This window comes from Carassius gibelio, chromosome B2 (assembly GCF_023724105.1).
Source record: "Carassius gibelio isolate Cgi1373 ecotype wild population from Czech Republic chromosome B2, carGib1.2-hapl.c, whole genome shotgun sequence".
Lineage (NCBI taxonomy): Eukaryota > Metazoa > Chordata > Actinopteri > Cypriniformes > Cyprinidae > Carassius > Carassius gibelio.
In genome coordinates, this window is record NC_068397.1 from 26,286,948 (window position 1) to 26,307,815 (window position 20,868).

Genomic DNA, 20,868 nt, shown 5'->3' on the forward strand with positions numbered 1-20,868 from the left:
AATAAATCTGTGTTTTTAACAAATCAGCTGAGCGAATGATAAAATGACTCGAAACCTCAGTTTTGAAATGTCAGACTTTTTGGGAAAAAATGGACACGTATTCAAGTTTCTTATCTGATGTATCTCCAAGACATCTTAAAAAATAGCTGACTAAGTGCAGCTGTTATGAATGTATGCTTCAGAGATGCCATTAGGGTTATAATAATACACTAGACTAGAGGATGTGATCCCCAATAGCACCCGCTGACCCACAGTACAGCTCACAGATCGGCTCGCACTCTCAAACATTCCAGAAAACTGTCTATTCATGCAAAAAACATGCATGAAATCTTTACTAAACACATCCAAATTGGAAGCAAAGCCAATTTCCCAATTTGTAAATGAAGGAATTTATGATGTTATGACCCTCTTTGTCTCCCCAGACGACAATCGTTAGATAGATATGAACATATGACAGCTGATGACACACGTCTTTCCGCAAATCATGCCTGGGACACCATCTGTGCACTGACTTACTGTAACTATATCTTTCTGCTTTACATCAGAGAGAAACGGACAGAGGTAATAAAACTAGTTCCTGTGACCCTGTTTTGAGGTCTTTGATATGTGTGTGTGCGCATGTGTGTATGGTGACAGCTGACACACAGTATGGGTACAGACTGTGTGGGCATTCTGAAAATAACAATGAGAATTCTAGTTTGGAACCACACCTATTTTTCCTGTAACCCTTCCCATTCCTAAACAACTGTGTTTTCCTCACACACACACACACACACACACACACACACACACACACACTGAGCAGGTGCTGGAGAGCCCTTCTTCACTAATGCTGCTCTGAGGATAAAGACATGGATCCGACCACTTCCACAAAAACCGTCTGGTTATGGATGCTTCTATCATTCTTATTCTCTGGTAATACAATCTGTTTTTTTCCCAGCTATTTTGTGAACTAATCCAGTTCAACACATGCAGACTGTCATAAACAATATGTTGTAGAAAGACAATTGAAAAGAAATTCTGGCAGACAAATCCTTTATGGCACCACTGGACTTTACATGTTCACACTTCGTCTTTTTGAAGTGTTAAAGTTAGAGAATGTAGTGTCAGCATGCTAAACTGTCAAACAGGGTGTTAAATAGGGTGTTAAATCCTTGTTGATTTGCACGAGCATAACGTACAGTAAAAGCTTGCCTAATATATAAACATATATCTGCTTTTGTAATAAGGATATTTATTTTAACTGTAAAGATCTAATGTGTGTGTACTCAGACCAACCAAGGACAGCAAGAAGACTGAGAAGACACTGGACAATCCACAAACTGCACTTTTACCAGAACGAACTTCAGTTTTATGAAAATAAATAAATTGCAATGCTTTTAAACTAATCTAAGAACATCCAGAGCATTTATGACATCAGTTTTGGGTTTTCATATTTTTATTTTGTGCAAAATACATCTTTTGTTTTGTAATTTACCCTTGCAATCTTAATATGAAATATTATGAAATATGAAATGTTTAGCTGGAAATGGTTTCATTATCTTCTTTGAATCCCACATGATTTGATATTTTAAACTAACTTAAATAAAAAAAAACAAGCACGGACAATTTATAACTTATAACAACAAATTATTACTTATGTTAAAGTTGTGATAACTAATTACAGTAATATTTTTTGTACAGTTGTGCATAGTACAATAAAACATTTCCAAATGTATTTATTTATTTATTTTTCAAATTATCTTATCTAAAAGGATTTCCTTATTTAAAATAAATTAAGTGAACAATTTGTTTTTTTATTATTTATACAAAATATATGTACAAAAACTTTTTGAGATGAATAAATAAATGAAGAATTGAATTGACATTCATTGACATTGACATTGTGTTTCAGATGTGGCCTGTAATCTAGAAGGATCTCTGCACAGAGATCTAATGGTGGGATACAACAAGAACATACGGCCTATGGAGAACCATGGTGACATCATCGATGTGAAGATCAAGATGACCCTCACAAACCTCATTTCTCTGGTAAAGCTCTGCATGTGTGTGTATACACACTGTAAATATGTGTGTAATATGTGACTCTATGGTTTATCATCCTTTCTCCATGTTCAGAATGAGAAGGAAGAGACCCTCACCACTTGCGTTTGGATTGAAATGGTAGGAATAATCACATCTGTGTATATGCAAACAGCGATTTCAGAGAAAAATACCTTTCTTTCTCTCTCTCTTTGCAGAAATGGCATGATTATCGACTCCGCTGGGCTAACAGGACAGGGTTTGAGGTCTATGAGAACATCACACGTATGCGTCTTCCCTCTAAAGCTATCTGGCTGCCGGACATCGGCCTGGAGAACAAGTGAGAGACTAAATTATTGATCGATTTGATTATGCAGATCATCCAAAAGACAGAAACTAAATCCTAAAAAAAAAGTTGCAGTAAAAATCATCATCTCACTGTATCTTCAACTTCGTTGTAGTTTATATTTATGAAAATAACTAGTCTGAAATGTGCAAATCTGAGTATTTTAGTCCATCAAATGTGACCTGTTAAACAGGCCTACCTTTTTGTGTTTGTGTAGTGTGGATGGGCGTTTTGAGGTGGCGCTCTACACTAACGCTCTGATAGATCCTGATGGTGGTGTGGTCTGGTTGCCTCCGGCCATCTACCAAAGCTCCTGTGCCATCAAAGTCAACTACTTCCCTTTTGACTGGCAGAACTGCAGCATGGTGTTCAGGTACGGCTGATCCATCTGTCTTGAGTGGTGGAAATACATGGAAATAAGAAGCTTTATTCTGGCTTACACTCTTTTTGCTTTCGCAGGTCTCAGACGTACAATGCCAATGAAATTAAACTGATGCTGTCAGACGAAGACAACATCACCATGGAGTGGATAGAGATTGATCCAGAAGCTTTTACTGGTACTAAACCTCCAGTAGCACATTATTATTATGATTTATTTTTTTTACCATAAAGACAAAGAAAGTAAAATATGCTTGTTGGGTGCTATTTGAATTGTAAAACCGTGACTGCTGTAAATGAAAGTCCTGCAAATCTTAGTAAACATACAGTCAACTTGCTAAACAGATATTATTATCATGTAAAGTAGTATATACGTGTGAATGGAGATATATACAATATAGCATATCTCAACAGTTTGATTACTTGAATCATCACAAAAACTATATAATGGCCCAGCTCTATGCTAAGTGACCATAAGGCAAGATATTGAGATGTTATAAATATTAACATCACAATCTTCTGTAAAGCTGCTTTGAAACAATATGTTTTGTGATACAAACAAATACAATTAACCTCCTAAAAAAAAAAAAAAAAAAAAAGTAATATCACATTTTTACTTCCCCATAAAAATGTATTAATGTCTGAATTCTAGACATTCTTTCTTCTCACTACCAGTTTACCAAGGTTTAATGTGGTAAGATCCCTAACCCCGAGGATGAGTATAGTAGGCTAATGCTTCTCTCAGCAAACAGCACTAATAATCATAATTGTGCATAAACATGCATTTTACTCTGTGCACGGATTGGTCAGAGAATGGAGAATGGGCTATTAAGCACCGCCCTGCTAAGAAGCTAGTGAACAAGCGATACAGCCCAGATGAGTTGGAGTACCAGGAGATCATCTTCTTCCTCATCATCCAGAGGAAACCACTGTTCTACATCATCAATATCATCGTGCCCTGTGTCCTCTTCTCATCCCTTGGGTTGCTCGTCTACTTCCTGCCGGCCAAAGGTCAGGCTCAATAGCAAATGCTAAAAAATTCTGATGTGGCTGAATTCCAATAGGCTTGCTATTTCAGCAAGTTCTTACAAATGTACAGTGATTTTTTTTGTGTGGCTATTGATGTCACCCAGAGCCATTGACCAGTAGGGGCAATAGGAAAAACTTATATCATATAACTATATCATAATGAAGTGAATTAGTAACCTTTGCAGTAAAACAATCACTTTAACCTAAACTGTCATTTAGTTATGAAATCAATCATTTCTAATCAGTATGTTTGTGATTAGTATGTTGAACTAATTGTTTGTTTATAATAGCTGGAGGACAGAAATGTACTATGACTATTGCGATCCTGCTCGGTCAGACTGTCTTCCTGTTCCTTATTGCCAAGAAAGTGCCAGAAACTTCCCAAGCTGTTCCTCTCATCGGAAAGTGAGTCTGTGCTTTTATTCACCCATTACATCTTTTCATCAGTTTCTGATAGACTTGTATTCAATGTGTGCAACGTAAGAAAAATAGTGTTCTTTTGGCAGGTATCTGATGTTTGTGATGTCGGTGACCACAATAACTGTGATGAACTGTGTGGTGGTGTTGAATGTTTCTTTGCGAACTCCAAACACACATCCTATGAGCAACACCATCAGGAAGGTAAAACAGAATTATCTAACTATTTTTTAATTAATTCTTGTTGTCCTATCCAAAATTACTTAATGAAAAAGTTCTTATATAATAGCTTTTCCCTCCATTTTGGTGCAACTCAGGTCTTGTTGAACATCCTTCCTCGTCTGCTGAGGATGACGATGCAGCGCTGGAAACCTGAGCAGGAGGAAGGGGATTTTAAAATGTTTGCCCTGGGCAACGGCACTCCTCTTCGCCGCAGGAGACGAAGCTCTTTGGGATTAATAGCAAAAGCTGATGAATACATGTTCAGAACAGCACGCTCAGAGCTGATGTTCAGTCGACTGAAGGAAAGAAAAGGGCTGCTGAAGAACACTTTAGAGAAAATACGTGAGTTAAACTAGATTTCAAAAGTTTGGGGTTGGTTCATTTTTGGAAAGAAATTAATACTTTTGTTCGAAAAGAATGCATTAAAATGATTAAAAGTAAGAGAAAATACATTTATAAGGTTGGAAAATAGTTTAAAACTATTTTTTTTAAATAAATGCCCTTTTGCATTCTAAAATGTATATCACAGTTTCCACAAATATATTAAGGATCACAAAAAGAGTAATCGCTACTGAAAATTCAGATTTGCCATGACATATATATCTTAAAATATATTTTAATTGTGTATATATCTTAAATTGTAAAAATATTTCAACATATTAATGTTTTTTACTATATATTTCTTATTTTTGATGCAAAATAAAAATAAAAAAACTTGTATATGCCATGTCTTTATTTTATATCCTTTACATAATTCTACATTTTAAATAAACCATAAATTAAATATTTTAATATAGATTTTTAAATACTAGTTCATATATATAATATAGAAAAAGTTTATTATTAATTAAAATGTTTAACATTAAATCCAACTAAATAAAATTTTTAATAAGGTGGTTTTCTGTCCTTAAATTTGCTCTTTTGTGGTGTGACCTCAGAAAATGGTTTGGGAGGGAACACAGCACAGGATCTGGAATCCAGTTTGGCTTCAGCTTCACCAGAAGTGCAGCAGTGTGTGTCATCCTGTAAACACATTGCGGAAAGTGCCAAGCACCAAAATGACTTTCAAAGTGTGAGTGACTGTTCCAGAATTCTCCAAACATGAGGCTGAATGTGTCTCTCGTTTACACAGGAACATTAGATGTTTATGTCAGGGTTGAACCTTCCAATCCCAGAAAAACTGGTGCTGATGTCTGAATTCCAGTCATCCTTTCTTCTCACTCTGCAGGAAAATGAAGAATGGTTTCTGGTTGCCAGGGTGATTGACAGGATGTGCTTCATCGTCATGGCGCTGCTGTTTATACTGGGCACCATCGCAATCTTCCTGATGGGACATTTTAACCAGGCACCATCTCAGCCTTTCCCCGGAGACCCCAAAAAATACCTGCCTGAAATCTCACCTGGAGACATCACAGGCTGAACGCAAGTGTAAACCAAATGATAGACTCAGAGAAACCCCAGCAGAAGTCTCGAGGACTTTGTTGAAGATGCTCTGGAGACAAAAATCCATCAGATTGTCCGTACTATGGCAAAAGTAGTAGTGCTACTGGCCAACAAATGTGATCGAAGGTCTCCAGAGAAGAGAGTTGGTTGGATCTGAAGCCATTTGAGACTGGCTTCATTGAGCTTTGACGAGACGCTGATGGTTACGAAGGTCATGCTATTTGCTTGTCAATATCTTTATCACAGTATCACTTTAATTTTGTGTGGTGATTTAACAGTTGATGCTTTCCTGAAAATAAAGAGAACTTTAACTTTCTCTCACACTTTAAATTATGATCTTCTGCATGAAATCATGTGAATTGTTTCAGGTTAGGTAATTTCACTCCTCTACCTCCACCTCAACTTGAGGAGGATCTACTAGGCTAGATCCGGGAAATAGAGAGCAGGTCGGGGGGAGGGGTGTTCAGTGTAGGAGTAGCATTACAACTAATAACACACTATCTGGAGCTTGTTTGGGAGCTGTTTCTCAGTAAAGAAAACCCTTATCCCATCACTATTGCACCTGCCCAGCATCTCCAAAAACCGCAGGACCTCAAATGGTAGGATATTCTCTTACACTGTTGTTGTTATTTAGCAGATGAATTGGTATTGGTTAAAGTGTTAACGTGATAGTTTGCCCAAAAATTCTGTTATCGTATACTCACTCTCAAGTTGTTCCAAACTCTTCTGTTGATCATGAAAATTATATATTTTGAATGTTGGTAAACAAAAAGTTGCTAGACGCCATTTACTTAAATTGTAGTTTTTTTTGTATTATGCATTTGGTAAAATGTCTTTCATGATCAACATGTTTTTATGTTGATCATGAAATGAAATGTTGATCATGTGTTTTTTTCAAGATTCAGGTTTGGAACAACATGAGAGTGAGTAAATGAAGGAATTTTTATTTTATGTTAAATTATGCCTTTATGTTTTAGTATAGTTGTACAACAAATTATGGCTTGATCACAAACCTTTTGATTAAATAAATAAAAAATCCAGAGTTGAATGAAAAAAAGTAATTAGTCAATTATTATTATTTACCCCTTTTCTCTGAAAATTGTTGCTATTTTTTCATGGCTTCTTAAAAAAACGTATATATAAATGAATATATAAATAAATAATTAAAATATTAGAATAAAAAATTACTTAATGCATTTATTTTTTGATATCCTGTTTTATGTGAAAACACATTATTATATTATATTATATTATATTATATTATATTATATTATAGGACATGTCAGTTCACACTAATTTTTTGTGACATTTGATAAAAATATACCATGTTTTATCTCCTGTGTTTTCTCTCTCCAAATTAGGCCTCCCCATCTGTGACCACTCAGCCTCTTCCCTTCGGTCTGGAAAGGGAGAAACATGTTGACATGCTCTTTAGAGCTTTCCACGGGCAGATTAGACCTACTACAGACAAGCAGGACCTCACTCCTGTGCTCCAGGATACAGGCAGGACAAGATCTGGATGGACAGACAACGAAAGACTGGGAAAACTGTCTGTTCTGAGAACGGTCACAACACTTCATATGACTGTCAGACCAGAACTGCAAGGTGACTAAAACATCAATGAAATAAATGTAGATAAGACTATTTTTCATTTTAATGGTGGCTTAACAAAAATCATCACTCTCTTAAATTAGATAATTTAGAAGTTTCATCTGGTGTTGTTGAGATATATAGTTGAATATCATAAGCATAACAATGGAAACTAATCCCATATTTTCTAATAATATTACCAAGTTGCAACATGTAAATTTAAAATAGCAGAGAACTTAGGACAGATCCTTGTGGCACTCTATAATTTACTGGTGTTAACTGAGATGACTCCCTTATTTAAATAAACAAAGTTGTACCGAACATACAGGTAAGATCTAAACCATCTTAAAGGTTGCCATTGAATACCTTTATAGTTTTGTAATCGATCTATGAATGTATCATGATCTACAGTAGTGTCAAACAAAGCACTAAGATCAAGTAAAACTAACAATGAAATGTATCCTTGGTCTGAGGCAAGAAGCAAGTCATTTGTAATTTTAACAAGTGCAGTTTCTGTGCTATGGTGGGGCCTGAAACTTGACTGAAATACTTCATAGAGATCATTGATCTCTATAATAATAACTAAGATAATTATTATTATAATAGTCACACTACTCACACATTAATAATTATTATAATAATTAAAATAATTAAAATTCTGTTTAAAAGTTTGCGTTCAGGAATTTATTAACTTTTATTTAAAAGAAATTTATATTTTTGTTTAGCAAGGATGTAATATGTCAAAAGTGAAAGTGAAGACATTTAAACATATTGTTTTAAATAATTCAATTCTGTTCTTTCCTGTCCTTCAGAGAATGATAATTGAAAAATATTTCCACAAAAGCATTAAGCAGCACAATCAGTTTACTATTGATAATAAGAAATGTTTCTTAAGCACCTAATCAGCATATTTAAATGACATGTATATAATATATATAAATATAAATAACAATGAGTTGTTCATAGAGAAAAAAGTTTAATATACATCTCAATTATATGAATGTAAAATAATTCTACATGTTTTAAGAATGTTTTGCAAAGTATTCAAACAAAGTAGGATTCAGATATTTAAATTCTAAATCACTGAATGAATACTATCACATATATAACAGACACACACATGGAGAGGAAAGGGTCACCGCAGCATATTTGCTTCACATAATGAGTCTTTGTGTGGCGGTGCAGGCACTGGATCAGGGTGGGCAGTGACGCTACAAGTTCGTCACTAGTGCGGCACTAACAGGCCTGCGGACCCTCACACACAGGCTATTAGTGCTCTCAGAGGGGCCGACATGCAGCGACTGTGTGAGGTACTCCAACTCTGTGGCACACTTCAGAGAGAGCAGGAGCTTCAGTAGAGCCACCGAGCCTCCCACTAATTCAATATAACCAATAATCAATAATATTTCACATACTTATCTCTCTCTCTCTCTCAAAATTTTCTAACAATTTTGTATTATTATTTGCTGTTCTCTCTTTCTGGTCAGTCTTTCACTGTAAAGTTAAATATCATAATCAACGAAATCAAATTGTTTATCCTGAATAAGCACATGCTTGTTTTTGATATTCTAATAAATGAAACACATAAAAATGAAAGGTGCTTCTTAGCTGATTGTTTTCACCTTTTTTTGCAATATGGACAAATACCGAAAGATCATCATAAATATGTGAACATTCATAATAAATAAGGTAATTCAAAATAAATACTGTTAAGTCTGAAATCAGTACACATTTATAGTACATTATGGAACACTTGTAATAAAAACAAAATATATTATAACTAATATTATAAAAGGTATAGTTCCAACTCAACATTCTGATTAATTAGCCACATCTGAAGCCAATGTAAAATCATGCTTCTGTAATGATATGAAATGTTTCTTAGGGAATGCTTGTTTTCAACCATTGTAACAAATACCTAAACAGCATATACCATGATTAATCCACTGCTGATGGGATTGGTAGCTGTTTGTGGTGAGTGTTTTTCACCGATAGCTCCCATTAGGGTGGATGAGGCTCTACAGGGCTACACCATCAGAATTCTGTCCTGAGGATGGAGGGGAAGACCTTCATGTCAACATGGGTATGTGATCCTCTTCCCTAGACTATTGTCTCATCACAGAGACACAGTAGACCTGTGAGAGGAAAGCAAAAGAGATAAGATCATCTTACAAAACCAAGGCAAATAAGCAATAAGTATTTAGAAGCCTAAGAAAATAATATGATTCCTATTTAAAGGTGCAGTGTGTAAATTTTAAATTACAACCAACGGAATTGCAACAAGCGATGCTACGATGCTACGGTGGCCAACACAGGTAAAGATGTCGTCAGTAAAGACAGCAGACACCTCTTTACAGAGGTAAATTAAGGAATTGTATTTACTTAGTTATTCAATAAATCGATGTAATTGAGAATGTTAATGTACTTGTTTATCATTGTGTCAGTGCTTTATTCGCAAGAACAACAAAGTGTCTAAACGCACTCTGTAGAACAATTCGTCTGTTAGGGCTACTGTAGAAACATGATGCCGACTTCCATGTAAGGGCACCCGCGGTGTATGTAGATAATAAATTGCTTAATCTAAGGTAATAAAAACATAACAGTCCATTAAGAAAGGTCTTTATACACCTCTGAAAACATAGTTCTGCAAATTATATTTTAAATAGATTGTTGCAAATATTACACCTTGCACCTTTAATAATATATTAAAAATAGACAAAGTTTGATACATATTTTACGTTTCAACCCAAGTGAAGTTTATTTGATTCAAACTGACGAACTCTAAATGTTTAATGAATAACAATAAAAACCTATTTTAAAATAATATTTATTGACCAGTAAGTGTTATTTATGATTATTTTATATGTTTGACAAAATCATTGGTAATACCTCATTTTTTATCTATATATTGCTCATGGCTTGACTGAAAAAGTGAAAGTGAAGTGACATACAGCCAAGCATGGTGACCCATACTCAGAATTTGTGCTCTGCATTTAACCCATCCACACACACAGAGCAGTGAACACACACACACACTGTGAACACACACCCGGAGCAGTGGGCAGTCATTTATGCTGCAGCACCCGGGGAGCAGTTGGGGGTTCGATGCCTTGCTCAAGGGCACCTAAGTCGTGGTATTGGTATAATCCTCCTAACTAGAGTTAGGAGTCAAACTCTCTAACCACTAGGCCATGACTTCCTCATTGTCATCTGAAAATTTATGTTAAATGGATAGATGCATTGCACTGCATTGCTTTCTTGAGGAAGTTGACAACATTAGAACTAGAGCGAAATATTTCAGTCTTTTATATTACAGATAAATGCTGATCTTTTGAGCTTTCTGTTCATCAGAGAACCCTACACATGTATCAGTTTCCACAAAAATATTAAGAAGCATAACAGTTTCTTCATTCATAATAATACAATTATTTTAAGTAGCAAATAAACATATTATGATTTCTGAAGGATCATGTGACACTAAAGACTGGAGTTAGATGCTGCAAATTTAGCTTTACACCACAAGGATAAGTTATATTTTAAACATATAACAATAGAAAACAGTTATTTTTAAAGTGTAATAATATTTTAGAATGTTGCTGTTTTTTACTGTATCTTTTGGCAAAATAAATGTAGTCTTGGTAAGCATTCTTTTAAAAACATAAAAATTAAATAATAATTGCACTGTCCATGGAGCGGACCTGACTCACATTTCACTGCTGGTTCTATACAGTATGCTCTATATAATTGTGTATGTGACGAATAAAAATATTCAATCTCGAATCTTGCCATGGTCACTGAAGTCACTCTAAATCTCAGTGCCCTCCACGTACGTCTATGTCTGTTTATCTCCTGTTATTGTCACTATTTGTCTGAGCCTCATCACAAGCATTTTAATGTCCAGTTTTCCCCTGTGCTAACTATGCAAATGATAAATAAATGCATCTTGACCAGACTTGATATACTTTTAATGAAGGCATTAACCTTTGTCCTAAATGAAGTGCTGCTGTTCAGTATACATTTTTAGCTGCACATAAGTTGCGACTGTCAATTTGGTGATTTCGGCTCTTCACAATTTACATGTTCATAACTTGTTTTTATACAGTCTATAGTTCAGATACAAACATCAACATCAGTATTATTATAGTAAGTTACAGTCAGCTCAGCTGGGTTGCTAACATACAGCCGGCGGATTTGAATGACATGGCCAGATCGAGGAGAAGAAAAAGGATCAGAGTAAACTAAGTAAAACCTATCATGCAATGGCAAGCCACGACTCTTTGGTTGCTGAAACGCAATCAGTGTTTTCAAAGAAATAAAAACACTGCACCAAGGCAGTTCATCCCACAACCGGAGAAGCTGCAGCAGGTGCGCCCCCCTGCGGAGCTCCGCAGAACTCCCAGTATTACAGAAAAAAAAAATCGTACATGACTCTTAATTTTAATAAAGAATATCTATTTGAATTTGAGACTTTAGTACTTGCAACTTTTAAGTTCTTCTTTACGCACCAAGAGCTTGTTACACTCCAAAGAGAAAGGAAAAATTTAAACTGCGTCACATGACCCCTGTGAGGGATATAAGGAGCTGATGACAGGACAAATAACTTTCAAATTATCCAAAGAAGTGTATTTTCACACGCTTATTGTTTTTATGAAAGAGGAACACAAGTTGCTCTTTCATAAAAGCAAAGATGTTGGATAGCCTTTATATATATATATATATATATATATATATATATATATATATATATATATATATATATATATATATATATATATATATATATATATATATATATATATATATATATATATATATATATATTCTTTTTTTTTTTTTTTTATGAAACTGCTGACAACAGATCAACAATCTGGACCTGTCATCCTGCATCCTGCACCCATGACAGCTGTTTAACATCTGGGGGAAGGAAAAAGCTAAAGAACTATATTCCGTTTTAACTTTAAGCTGATGTCCCGTGTGCCCTTTTTGACATTAAAAACAATAACCACTGTTACAGAACCTTTGCTAGACTCACTGTTTCACAATCCACAATGAACAATCAGTAATGCAATAAAACAAAGGAAATGACATTAAAGATTATGGCTGTTTGCAAACATGACTTTAGCAATTCTCCTGAATCACGAATACCCCAAGCTCATGGTAAAAAAGTTCATCATCAATCCTCATTATCAATCCCAAATTCTGTCATAGCCTATCCAGTTTCAGGGTTTTTTATGTCTTTAGCTCTGAATGTAGTAAAGCTTGTGATCACCTTGGTGACTGGTGGATGGCACATGCTAAAGTTCATTAGATATAAAAGCTTAGATCATGACAACACACTGATGCTTTTGCAAGCACCAAATAAATAGTCAATCATAAAAAATAAAACATTTAAAGTTATGTGTATTTTGGGGCTGTTGTTTAGTCTACTGGCAAGTGGGCACATACTGACACCTACTGCCTACTGTGTCCTCACAAACTTTCAGGCTCTATATAGCGCCAACTAAAGGAATTGTTGCCAATGCTGCAAAAAGAGTTAAAATATCTCTGTCTTGCCCAAATTTACTACTTAAAATAAGTTTTAAACAGTTGCAGAGCAGCCTATTGCAAGTATCAGGAAAATACTAAGTAAACCTTATAAGAAATACAAAACTTATTAAAACAATAGCAGACAAATAAAAATGACACATTGTTGCTATCAAAACCATTTATTAATTTATGTTTTAATATTAATGTTGATTTAGGTAGTTTTAGCACGATTTGATGATCTTCCTTTTTTTTCCCTGTAAGATAGAACATAGAACTGTTAGGAGAGGCTTCTCAAGTTTTACCTTCAGAACATCCATATTTACCCGTTTATTCATTATAAGGAGACAAAAATATCAACAACAAAAAAATTAATGTTTGCACATAGCAAAACCTTAAACTGGTCAGCAATTACATCAGTAATATTCATTTCGCAGGTTACGTTTAGCTACACTGTTTTAACACATAAATGTAAGTGCGTGTAATGCTGAACTCACTGGATATGCAACATGGCGTTCTGAACCCATAGATCATCAGGGTTGGCACAGACCTGTCTGTTCTTCACCGTAGTAAAACTACAGGAGAGAGAATGTTCTAGATTAAATACTGCAGATATTACTAATTCTAATCTAAGACAAAACCTGTGTTGTTCCTCACATGACAGCCTCTAAATTGCAGGTCATGGTGGCGTCCTGCCGGGTGAAGTCTTTCAGTCGGAGGACAGGAAAAGGCTGTGATGAATACTTGGTACAGCACCTCACCGGACCTTAACACATGACAAATCCTCAGGTCATATACTTCAATGACACTTACATTATTAACTATCCGCATTTGTTTAATTTTATTTATAAATCATATTTAAAAAATGTATTAATTGAAATAGTTTAGAATCAGTATGAGTCTGTTCATTGTGAAAGCAATTAAATGTATTCAATTAAGTATGAACATGATTAAACTATAGATGTTACATTAGTTCAAATGTTTTAATCAGTAATATTCAATTTGCCACTGAATTAAGACATAAACCCATCATATCACGCAAAATGTCTGATTATTAAGCATGGCAGCATCTCAGCTATATGACGAATGTGATCGTCCCAATCTTAAATGTATTAAAATGCACGTGGTCACATGTCAAGAGCAGCCTTGGGAATCCAAAGCACTGAGAATTACTTGAAACCAAAGAGACTGTCTGAAAAAAAAAAAAAATCAGTTTTACTTACTGCTTTGACTCAAGCTGACCCAGACACACAGCAACAGCAGCAGCACAGATGACGTCAGGACGAGTCTGCTCATCATGGGAGGGAAACAAGACACTTACAGGCGATGAAAGAAAAATGAAATTGATCAAAAGTATTCAACAAGTTGAGGATAGTTGTGCGGACAGCAGCAGAAGTGTTGATGGTGATGATGAAGATGAAGTAGAGCTCTCCTGGTCCACATTATCTGCCATCCCCAAAAGCTACATATATAGCTGTACATGAGGGGAATTTGTGGACCACGCAGCAGCGTCACTGAGTGGTGGAAGACTGGGGGAAAATCAAGGTGTCTCGAGTTAAATATTAGTAGGTCAGCTAAATCTGTCACATTTTGTGATACTATCACAAGTTTGTAACCACTGAAATTACTGGTTTAGACACAAAACATCATTAGTGCTGGTAAATATCATTCAAAAAATGTAAGGGATGCAAAACAAACTGCAGATGCAAAAAGAAAAAAGAAATAGTGAAAATGGAGATACTATTTTAAGAATAGATTATATCTTAAAAATAATAATAAAAAAGTAAGATAAAGTTAAAAAGTGTACCTATAGGTAAACATGTACAGTAGATGGATGCTTTTCCTCAACATGAAGACTTTACATTAAAATGTACAGTATGTATACTGTATGAGTTGTATATTTTAGGTGTCATTTAAATAAATAAAAAAATTAAAACTGAGAAGATCCTAAAACAAATTCTGATTTAATTATTATACAAGAATGCTAAAAATGTACCCAAATAATATATAAATGTTTATGTAGTGAAAAAGAAAAAGTAAGTGTAAAATTAATATATTTATATATATACTGTATAAACACATACAGGTATTGAAAACATGTTCTTCTATTTTAAGTCACATTGGACAAAAGCACTTTCTGAATGCATACATGTTAATAAAAAAATGTCTTTGAATCTCCTTGGTAATTTATATGTTTAATGTAACCAATGTCATCTAGAAGTCATAAAAAATCATTAAAATTATAATTTTGACTTATTAAAAAAATTATATATATATTTAATGGAAATTAGGTAGAACACTGTAGAAAAAAAATTGTATTATTTTATTGAATTCTAATTATTTACATTATTAGCATTTATATTTGGTATTAGGCCAAAATGCAACACTTTAAAATACAAACAAATAAAAGTGATGTCTATAAAAAGTGCAGATCTTTGCATATGACTTCATCACATCTGCAGTGTCTGAACTCCTTTTCCATTTTATTCTAGACAAAGTAATGCAAATGTTCATTAAACATTAAACACTGAGCACAGCTAAGACAGTTTTTCAACAACTATTTTCCATTTGAAGTGAGCTCTTTTGCATTTTTTCCAAGATATGGAATCTGTGAATAATAGTAATGCCTGTGATAGAGGATGAGTTACTTGAGTTAAATATAATTTCTATGCATACATTTTCACGACAAAATAATTGTAATAATAGCATCAAGTCAAACATTTCGACTAACATCCAACAGTCAAAGGCATCCACCTTTCCTGGAAATCAAACACTCTTCAAGATTCTCTTATCACAGCTACAGACCAGATCACAGCCTTTGATGGGAAAATAAATATTATATTTGGCCTGATATGACTTAAACCATACTCTAATTCTAGTCCAGACACTTCCCCCATTTTAAAAGATCATAAGTGTATTTCATAGAAATTAAACTCGAAATGTCACAACACCTCTCTATACCTGGAGGTGTAAATGAAAGAATGTGAAAATGTTTCAGTAAAACCAACACAGAGAGCTCTGCTTTTAAGAAACATTAAAACAGATGTCTAAAGTCCCGCAGAAAGACTAAAGCAAAGGCTGTGGGTTTGAAGGGAAGTGATTCATTGCTAGATGAGCCACTGTAAGGCTCTGTTCTCACTCTTATGACCTATTTCACCCTTTGATTTTAGGACTTGAGTTACATAAACATTATGACCTAAAAAAATACATAATTCTACACCCCCACAAGAAACCACATGTTAGCGTGTGGAAATGAGGACGCTGCGGAGCATGTGAGTATAGTTCAGAATTATCCATTCGTGTGCAGTTTTATCTATCAAAGATGTTATATAATCATAAAAAAACAAAACAAACAATTGCATTCATTAACTTCATAATAATGCATTCATTCTATTATCAAAAGGTTAAGGTTTGTGGACATTCCCACTTCCTGGTTTCAAAAGTTCCATGTCAAATGCACTGTGTCGCTCTTTATCAATCATTATCTGAACTGGTCATTCCAAGCGGTTTTAGAGTATGTAAAATATTCCATGTGTGGCAGTGACTTTGAGAACAAATTTAAATATTGGTCAATGACACTTTAAATAGTGAAGGTTTTTATTCAACAGTAATTTTAAAGGAATAGATCACCAAAAAAAAAAAAAAAAAAGAAATGCTGAAAATTATATTTTCAGGCCATCCATGATGAAAATGGGTTTATTTCTGTATAAGAACAGTTTTGGGGTAATTTACCATTACATCATTTGCTTATCAATGGATCCTAAAGTAGTCCAGTCCATTAATGTCTTGTGAAGTAAAGAAAAAAAAACTATGTTTTTGTAATAAACTAATCCATCATTCAGACATTATAACTTTAAACTGTTGCTTCTGGCCAAAATGCAAATTCATAACAAATTAAACACTCATCAGATTAACATTTTTTGGTGAATTATTCCTTTTGAAACCTCTAATATATATATATATATATTCACCAGAAGATCCTAATAAAAAAGTTCACCACATTTTATTTCAGCATAGTTGTAAATTTTTGTGTGGGTTGAAAATATTTTAAAAGTGAATCAGCAAATAACATAATATAACATAAATTATTCCTAATGTGATAGTCACAGTACACTGCATGGGTGCAGTAAGCTTACTTGTAAAGAATAAAATCTGAATGTGTTTGTATCCATACTGAGCATGGAGATAATTGTTAGTTTATTTGAACACTTGTCTTTTCATAAAAAAATTAAAAAAACATAAAAAAAAAAACCTGGCTATGAGTTCTATACTAGACTAACTGAGACTTCATGGCACTTGTATACTGTTGTTTTTCTCTTGTTGATCTGACTGCTTCTATTGTTCTCATTTGTAAAAATGATCAACTGCTAAATGATTAAATGTAAATGAAAGATTAATATAATATAATATAATATAATATAATATAATATAATATAATATAATATAATATAATATAATATAATATAATATAATATAATATAATATAATATAATATAATATAATATAGACAAAAGTAATGACAGCAGAGTCATAGTATCAGATGTAGTAAACTGTCACACACCCTTTGGCATTTTCAGTGATGTAATTTTATATTGCATAATATAAAGCTATGTTACAACATACTTTCAGTCCTGGATTTTTTTTTTTTCGTTGTTGTTTTTTTTTGTTCTAGTGGCCTTCAAGTTGTCCTCCTGGAGTTTCCTACATTGTTTCTATCAATTGCCAGTAGGAAACATGTCAGATATGTTTTTGGTTCACTCTCTCTTTCAGGGAAGTAAACATTAAAAGTCTGTGTTCTGTGCTTTCCCTGTGGTTGATTTTTCCTTTGTGTTCTTCCTTGTTGCACCTGTTTGATAGACAGGCCAGATAAGATCTCATTGTGGCTCATTTTTTTTTGGACACATGTACTTCTGTATACGTATGTGTGGAAAATCCTGTATCTGTATGTCCAACCCTTTAAATAGAGATACAGTGTCTCAAACTGGCACATTTCTCATCTGACTTGCTCTGAGACGCTCACACACACAGACAGAGACAATGACTCGCATTTCAGCTACAGTGATCGTGCTGCTGGTTGCAGCTCTCAGCGTACTCTGTGCAGATGCTTCTGCTTTGTGTAAGTACATTTCTTTAATTGTTTCTAGAACTGGAGCTATTTGCACTGTCGCAGATTAATTATTAAGTTTTACAAATTCACTGAGAAAACGGTTTTGTTTCTTAGTTTTTAAAATCTGAAGTTCGTGATGTGAAGATAGTTTTGTAATGATTAAATGATGTTACAAAATCTAAACTATTATTGTTGTGTTTACAGCATGTTGTAGGAAGTATACGAAAGGAAAGATACCAATGGCAATTATTAAAGGATTTTCCATTCAGACCATGATGAGAAACTGCCACATTGATGCTGTCATGTAAGTATAAGATGCTTTCTACATAAGGTGCTTTTTGTATTGACTGACTATATGCATAAAAACTGATTCCTAGAGAAAACCCTAACCAAAAGATGCTGTTTACCTCACAGATTACACACAAAAGGAGGCAGGAACATTTGCACAGACCCCTCCAAACGCTGGGTGATGGACATTATCCGTAAGCTGAGGTAAGCTTGCAGATGTGTGATTCCTGTAAATAAATAAAACAAATGAACATTAACAAACACAGTACTGAAAAGCTAAAGCTAATGATTTCTGTTTTTCTGATTTCTCTTTTTTAGGGAGAGAGTGCAAGTCATCAGCAGAAAACATTCAAAAGACTAACTTTACAACTTCTGTGGTTAAACAGATGTTACTACAAGAAAAATTCTTTATGGAGGAGGATCTATTTCTTTTTGAAATGTACATATTTACTCTGCATATTTTTATATGCGTGTCATTTTAAATTGTGTTGCTATTCAATTAAACTGCATTCAAATGAATTTTCTATGTAAAGAGAAAACCTGCCTTTTGCATTTAATTGATGTTCTTATACCTCAATGAAACTGTACAAAATAATAATAATATTAATAAATATATCTTTACATTCTCTATATGAATGATTGTCAGAGTCTTTGTACTACTATTTATTGTTTTAAATATGCAAATGACACAACTATTCTTGACTATCAACATTCCATAACATATTTTAGCACATGGAATGATGAAAATTTTTTGATTTCTTAACATTTCAAAGACTAAAGAACTGGTTTTAAGGTCCTCCAAACACAGATCCATCCCAGTACTGACATTAACGGGGAGATGGTTGAAAGAGTGGAGTATTTTATACACCTTGGCATCACATTGGATGATCATCTCAGTTTTAATCAGCATATCTTAGGTATCTATAAAGGCTGTCAACAGAGACTTACAGTTTTCCGTAAAATTAGCAGCTGTCTGTTCAGCCTCGTCTTCTTCTTCTTTTTTTATTATTTAGCCTGTTCTTGTGTGGTGCCATTTGTTTTTTTTTGGTGTGTGTTTTTTTCATATACTTACAGCTGTTAACAAGAACAAACTTTTAAGATACCTAATTTGGCAAGTACAATTATTGGTATTCCTACTCCAAAGTAATTCGGAGTGTGTTACTTCAACTATTTGGAAAGTACATATAATCCTAAATAACCCAGATCACCTTCTCCATCTGTATTTTATATTTCTCTCATCTGGCCGTAGGTATACACCACCTATGTGTAGGAGGACTAACTTTAGTAAGAGTGTTGTTCCTACAGCAAAACATGCTTTAAACACATGTTAGTAGGAAATTATTTTGTGTGTGTGTGTGTGTGTGTGTGTGTGTGACTGTATTGTGGCAAGTTTGTATGCTCTTGTAAGGTACTTGTCTTTGTGTTGTATACCTTCTGTGAAATACACACACACACACACACACACACACACACACACACACACACACACACACACACATATATACTGTATATAATACTGGGTTGGACTAACCCAACTATTGGGTCAAAAATTAAATGTATACACACACACACACAATTAACTTCACAAATTGTAATGTAGAAATATGAACTTTCTGTAAGGCTGCTTTGAAACATACCTGAAAACCAATTATCAAATTTTTGGGAATATAAAATTAATCACTTTTTGGGAAACAATCAATTACATGTAGCAAAAGGAGCACACACACACACACACACACACACACACACACATATATATATATATATATATAATGTTACAAATAATTATTATAGAATACACACACACATACAGTACGATTAGTTTTAGGACAATATCTAACAAAATAAATGCAAGTTAGAAGATGTAGCTATATTTTTTGGCTCAATGATAGATTCACACAAAGTGCATAGACTGACATAGCAGAGAAATTCCAGGATTGGATCAAAACAAGGTGTGTTCAATAATTTGCTTTGATCGGGCAAAGAAAGAGCGAGAGCTTAAAAAGCTTTGGGACAAAAGTTCTCCATACATCTGCTTCAGCTCTGGGAAATAACCTAACTGATGTCATCTAAGAGGAAGCGTCGGAATGCAGGGTAACGTGTCAGACAAACCTTGAAAGATAATCTGTCAAATGAAAACTGACACATGCATTTTTGTTCTTTCGTGTGAGGAACTTGATCTAATAATTAACCCGCCCTCCGCAGCGCCACACTGTCCGTCACCGCGGTCTGAGACAGCACAGCAGCCGCAGGCCGGCGATCTCAGACCGGATGGGAGGGTGCACTTATTAAACAGGCCTAGGTGTGGAGTTGGTTAGGCATTCGTTATGGCAAAGTTTATGGTTGTAGTTTTAATTTAGGCTTTGGGTTTTATAGGGCCGTACTGAAGAAAAAATATGAAATGCTTAGGAGATCCACACGGTGTCGCCCTCTTCTATATTTCATTGATTTAAACCAGCGATTGCAGCCCGAGATTACTAATAACAAGAACAACAGTTTTTAC

General features: G+C 34.3%; 3 protein-coding genes across 3 annotated transcripts; 2 read left to right on the forward strand and 1 right to left on the reverse strand.

Moving 5' to 3' along the window:
- The first annotated feature begins 807 nt into the window (after positions 1–807).
- On the forward strand, positions 808–7,461 carry LOC127951382 (acetylcholine receptor subunit gamma-like). Its single transcript, XM_052549254.1, has 13 exons — positions 808–915; positions 1,895–2,031; positions 2,119–2,163; positions 2,241–2,362; positions 2,586–2,741; positions 2,828–2,925; positions 3,557–3,757; positions 4,066–4,180; positions 4,282–4,396; positions 4,510–4,756; positions 5,353–5,486; positions 5,643–6,456; positions 7,219–7,461. Exons 1-12 carry the CDS (start codon positions 852–854, stop codon positions 5,832–5,834), a joined length of 1,626 nt encoding a protein of 541 aa, XP_052405214.1. The 5' UTR covers positions 808–851; the 3' UTR covers positions 5,835–6,456; positions 7,219–7,461.
- A 5,680-nt stretch (positions 7,462–13,141) lies between these two features.
- Positions 13,142–14,466, reverse strand: LOC127951671 (monocyte chemotactic protein 1B-like). Its single transcript, XM_052549684.1, has 4 exons — positions 14,194–14,466; positions 13,628–13,736; positions 13,468–13,545; positions 13,142–13,227 (listed from the first exon to the last, which is right to left on the reverse strand). Exons 1-4 carry the CDS (start codon positions 14,267–14,269, stop codon positions 13,185–13,187), a joined length of 306 nt encoding a protein of 101 aa, XP_052405644.1. The 5' UTR covers positions 14,270–14,466; the 3' UTR covers positions 13,142–13,184.
- A 3,009-nt stretch (positions 14,467–17,475) lies between these two features.
- Positions 17,476–18,971, forward strand: LOC127951462 (C-C motif chemokine 20). Its single transcript, XM_052549339.1, has 4 exons — positions 17,476–18,086; positions 18,282–18,381; positions 18,492–18,569; positions 18,684–18,971. Exons 1-4 carry the CDS (start codon positions 18,008–18,010, stop codon positions 18,724–18,726), a joined length of 300 nt encoding a protein of 99 aa, XP_052405299.1. The 5' UTR covers positions 17,476–18,007; the 3' UTR covers positions 18,727–18,971.
- Positions 18,972–20,868: the final 1,897 nt, after the last annotated feature.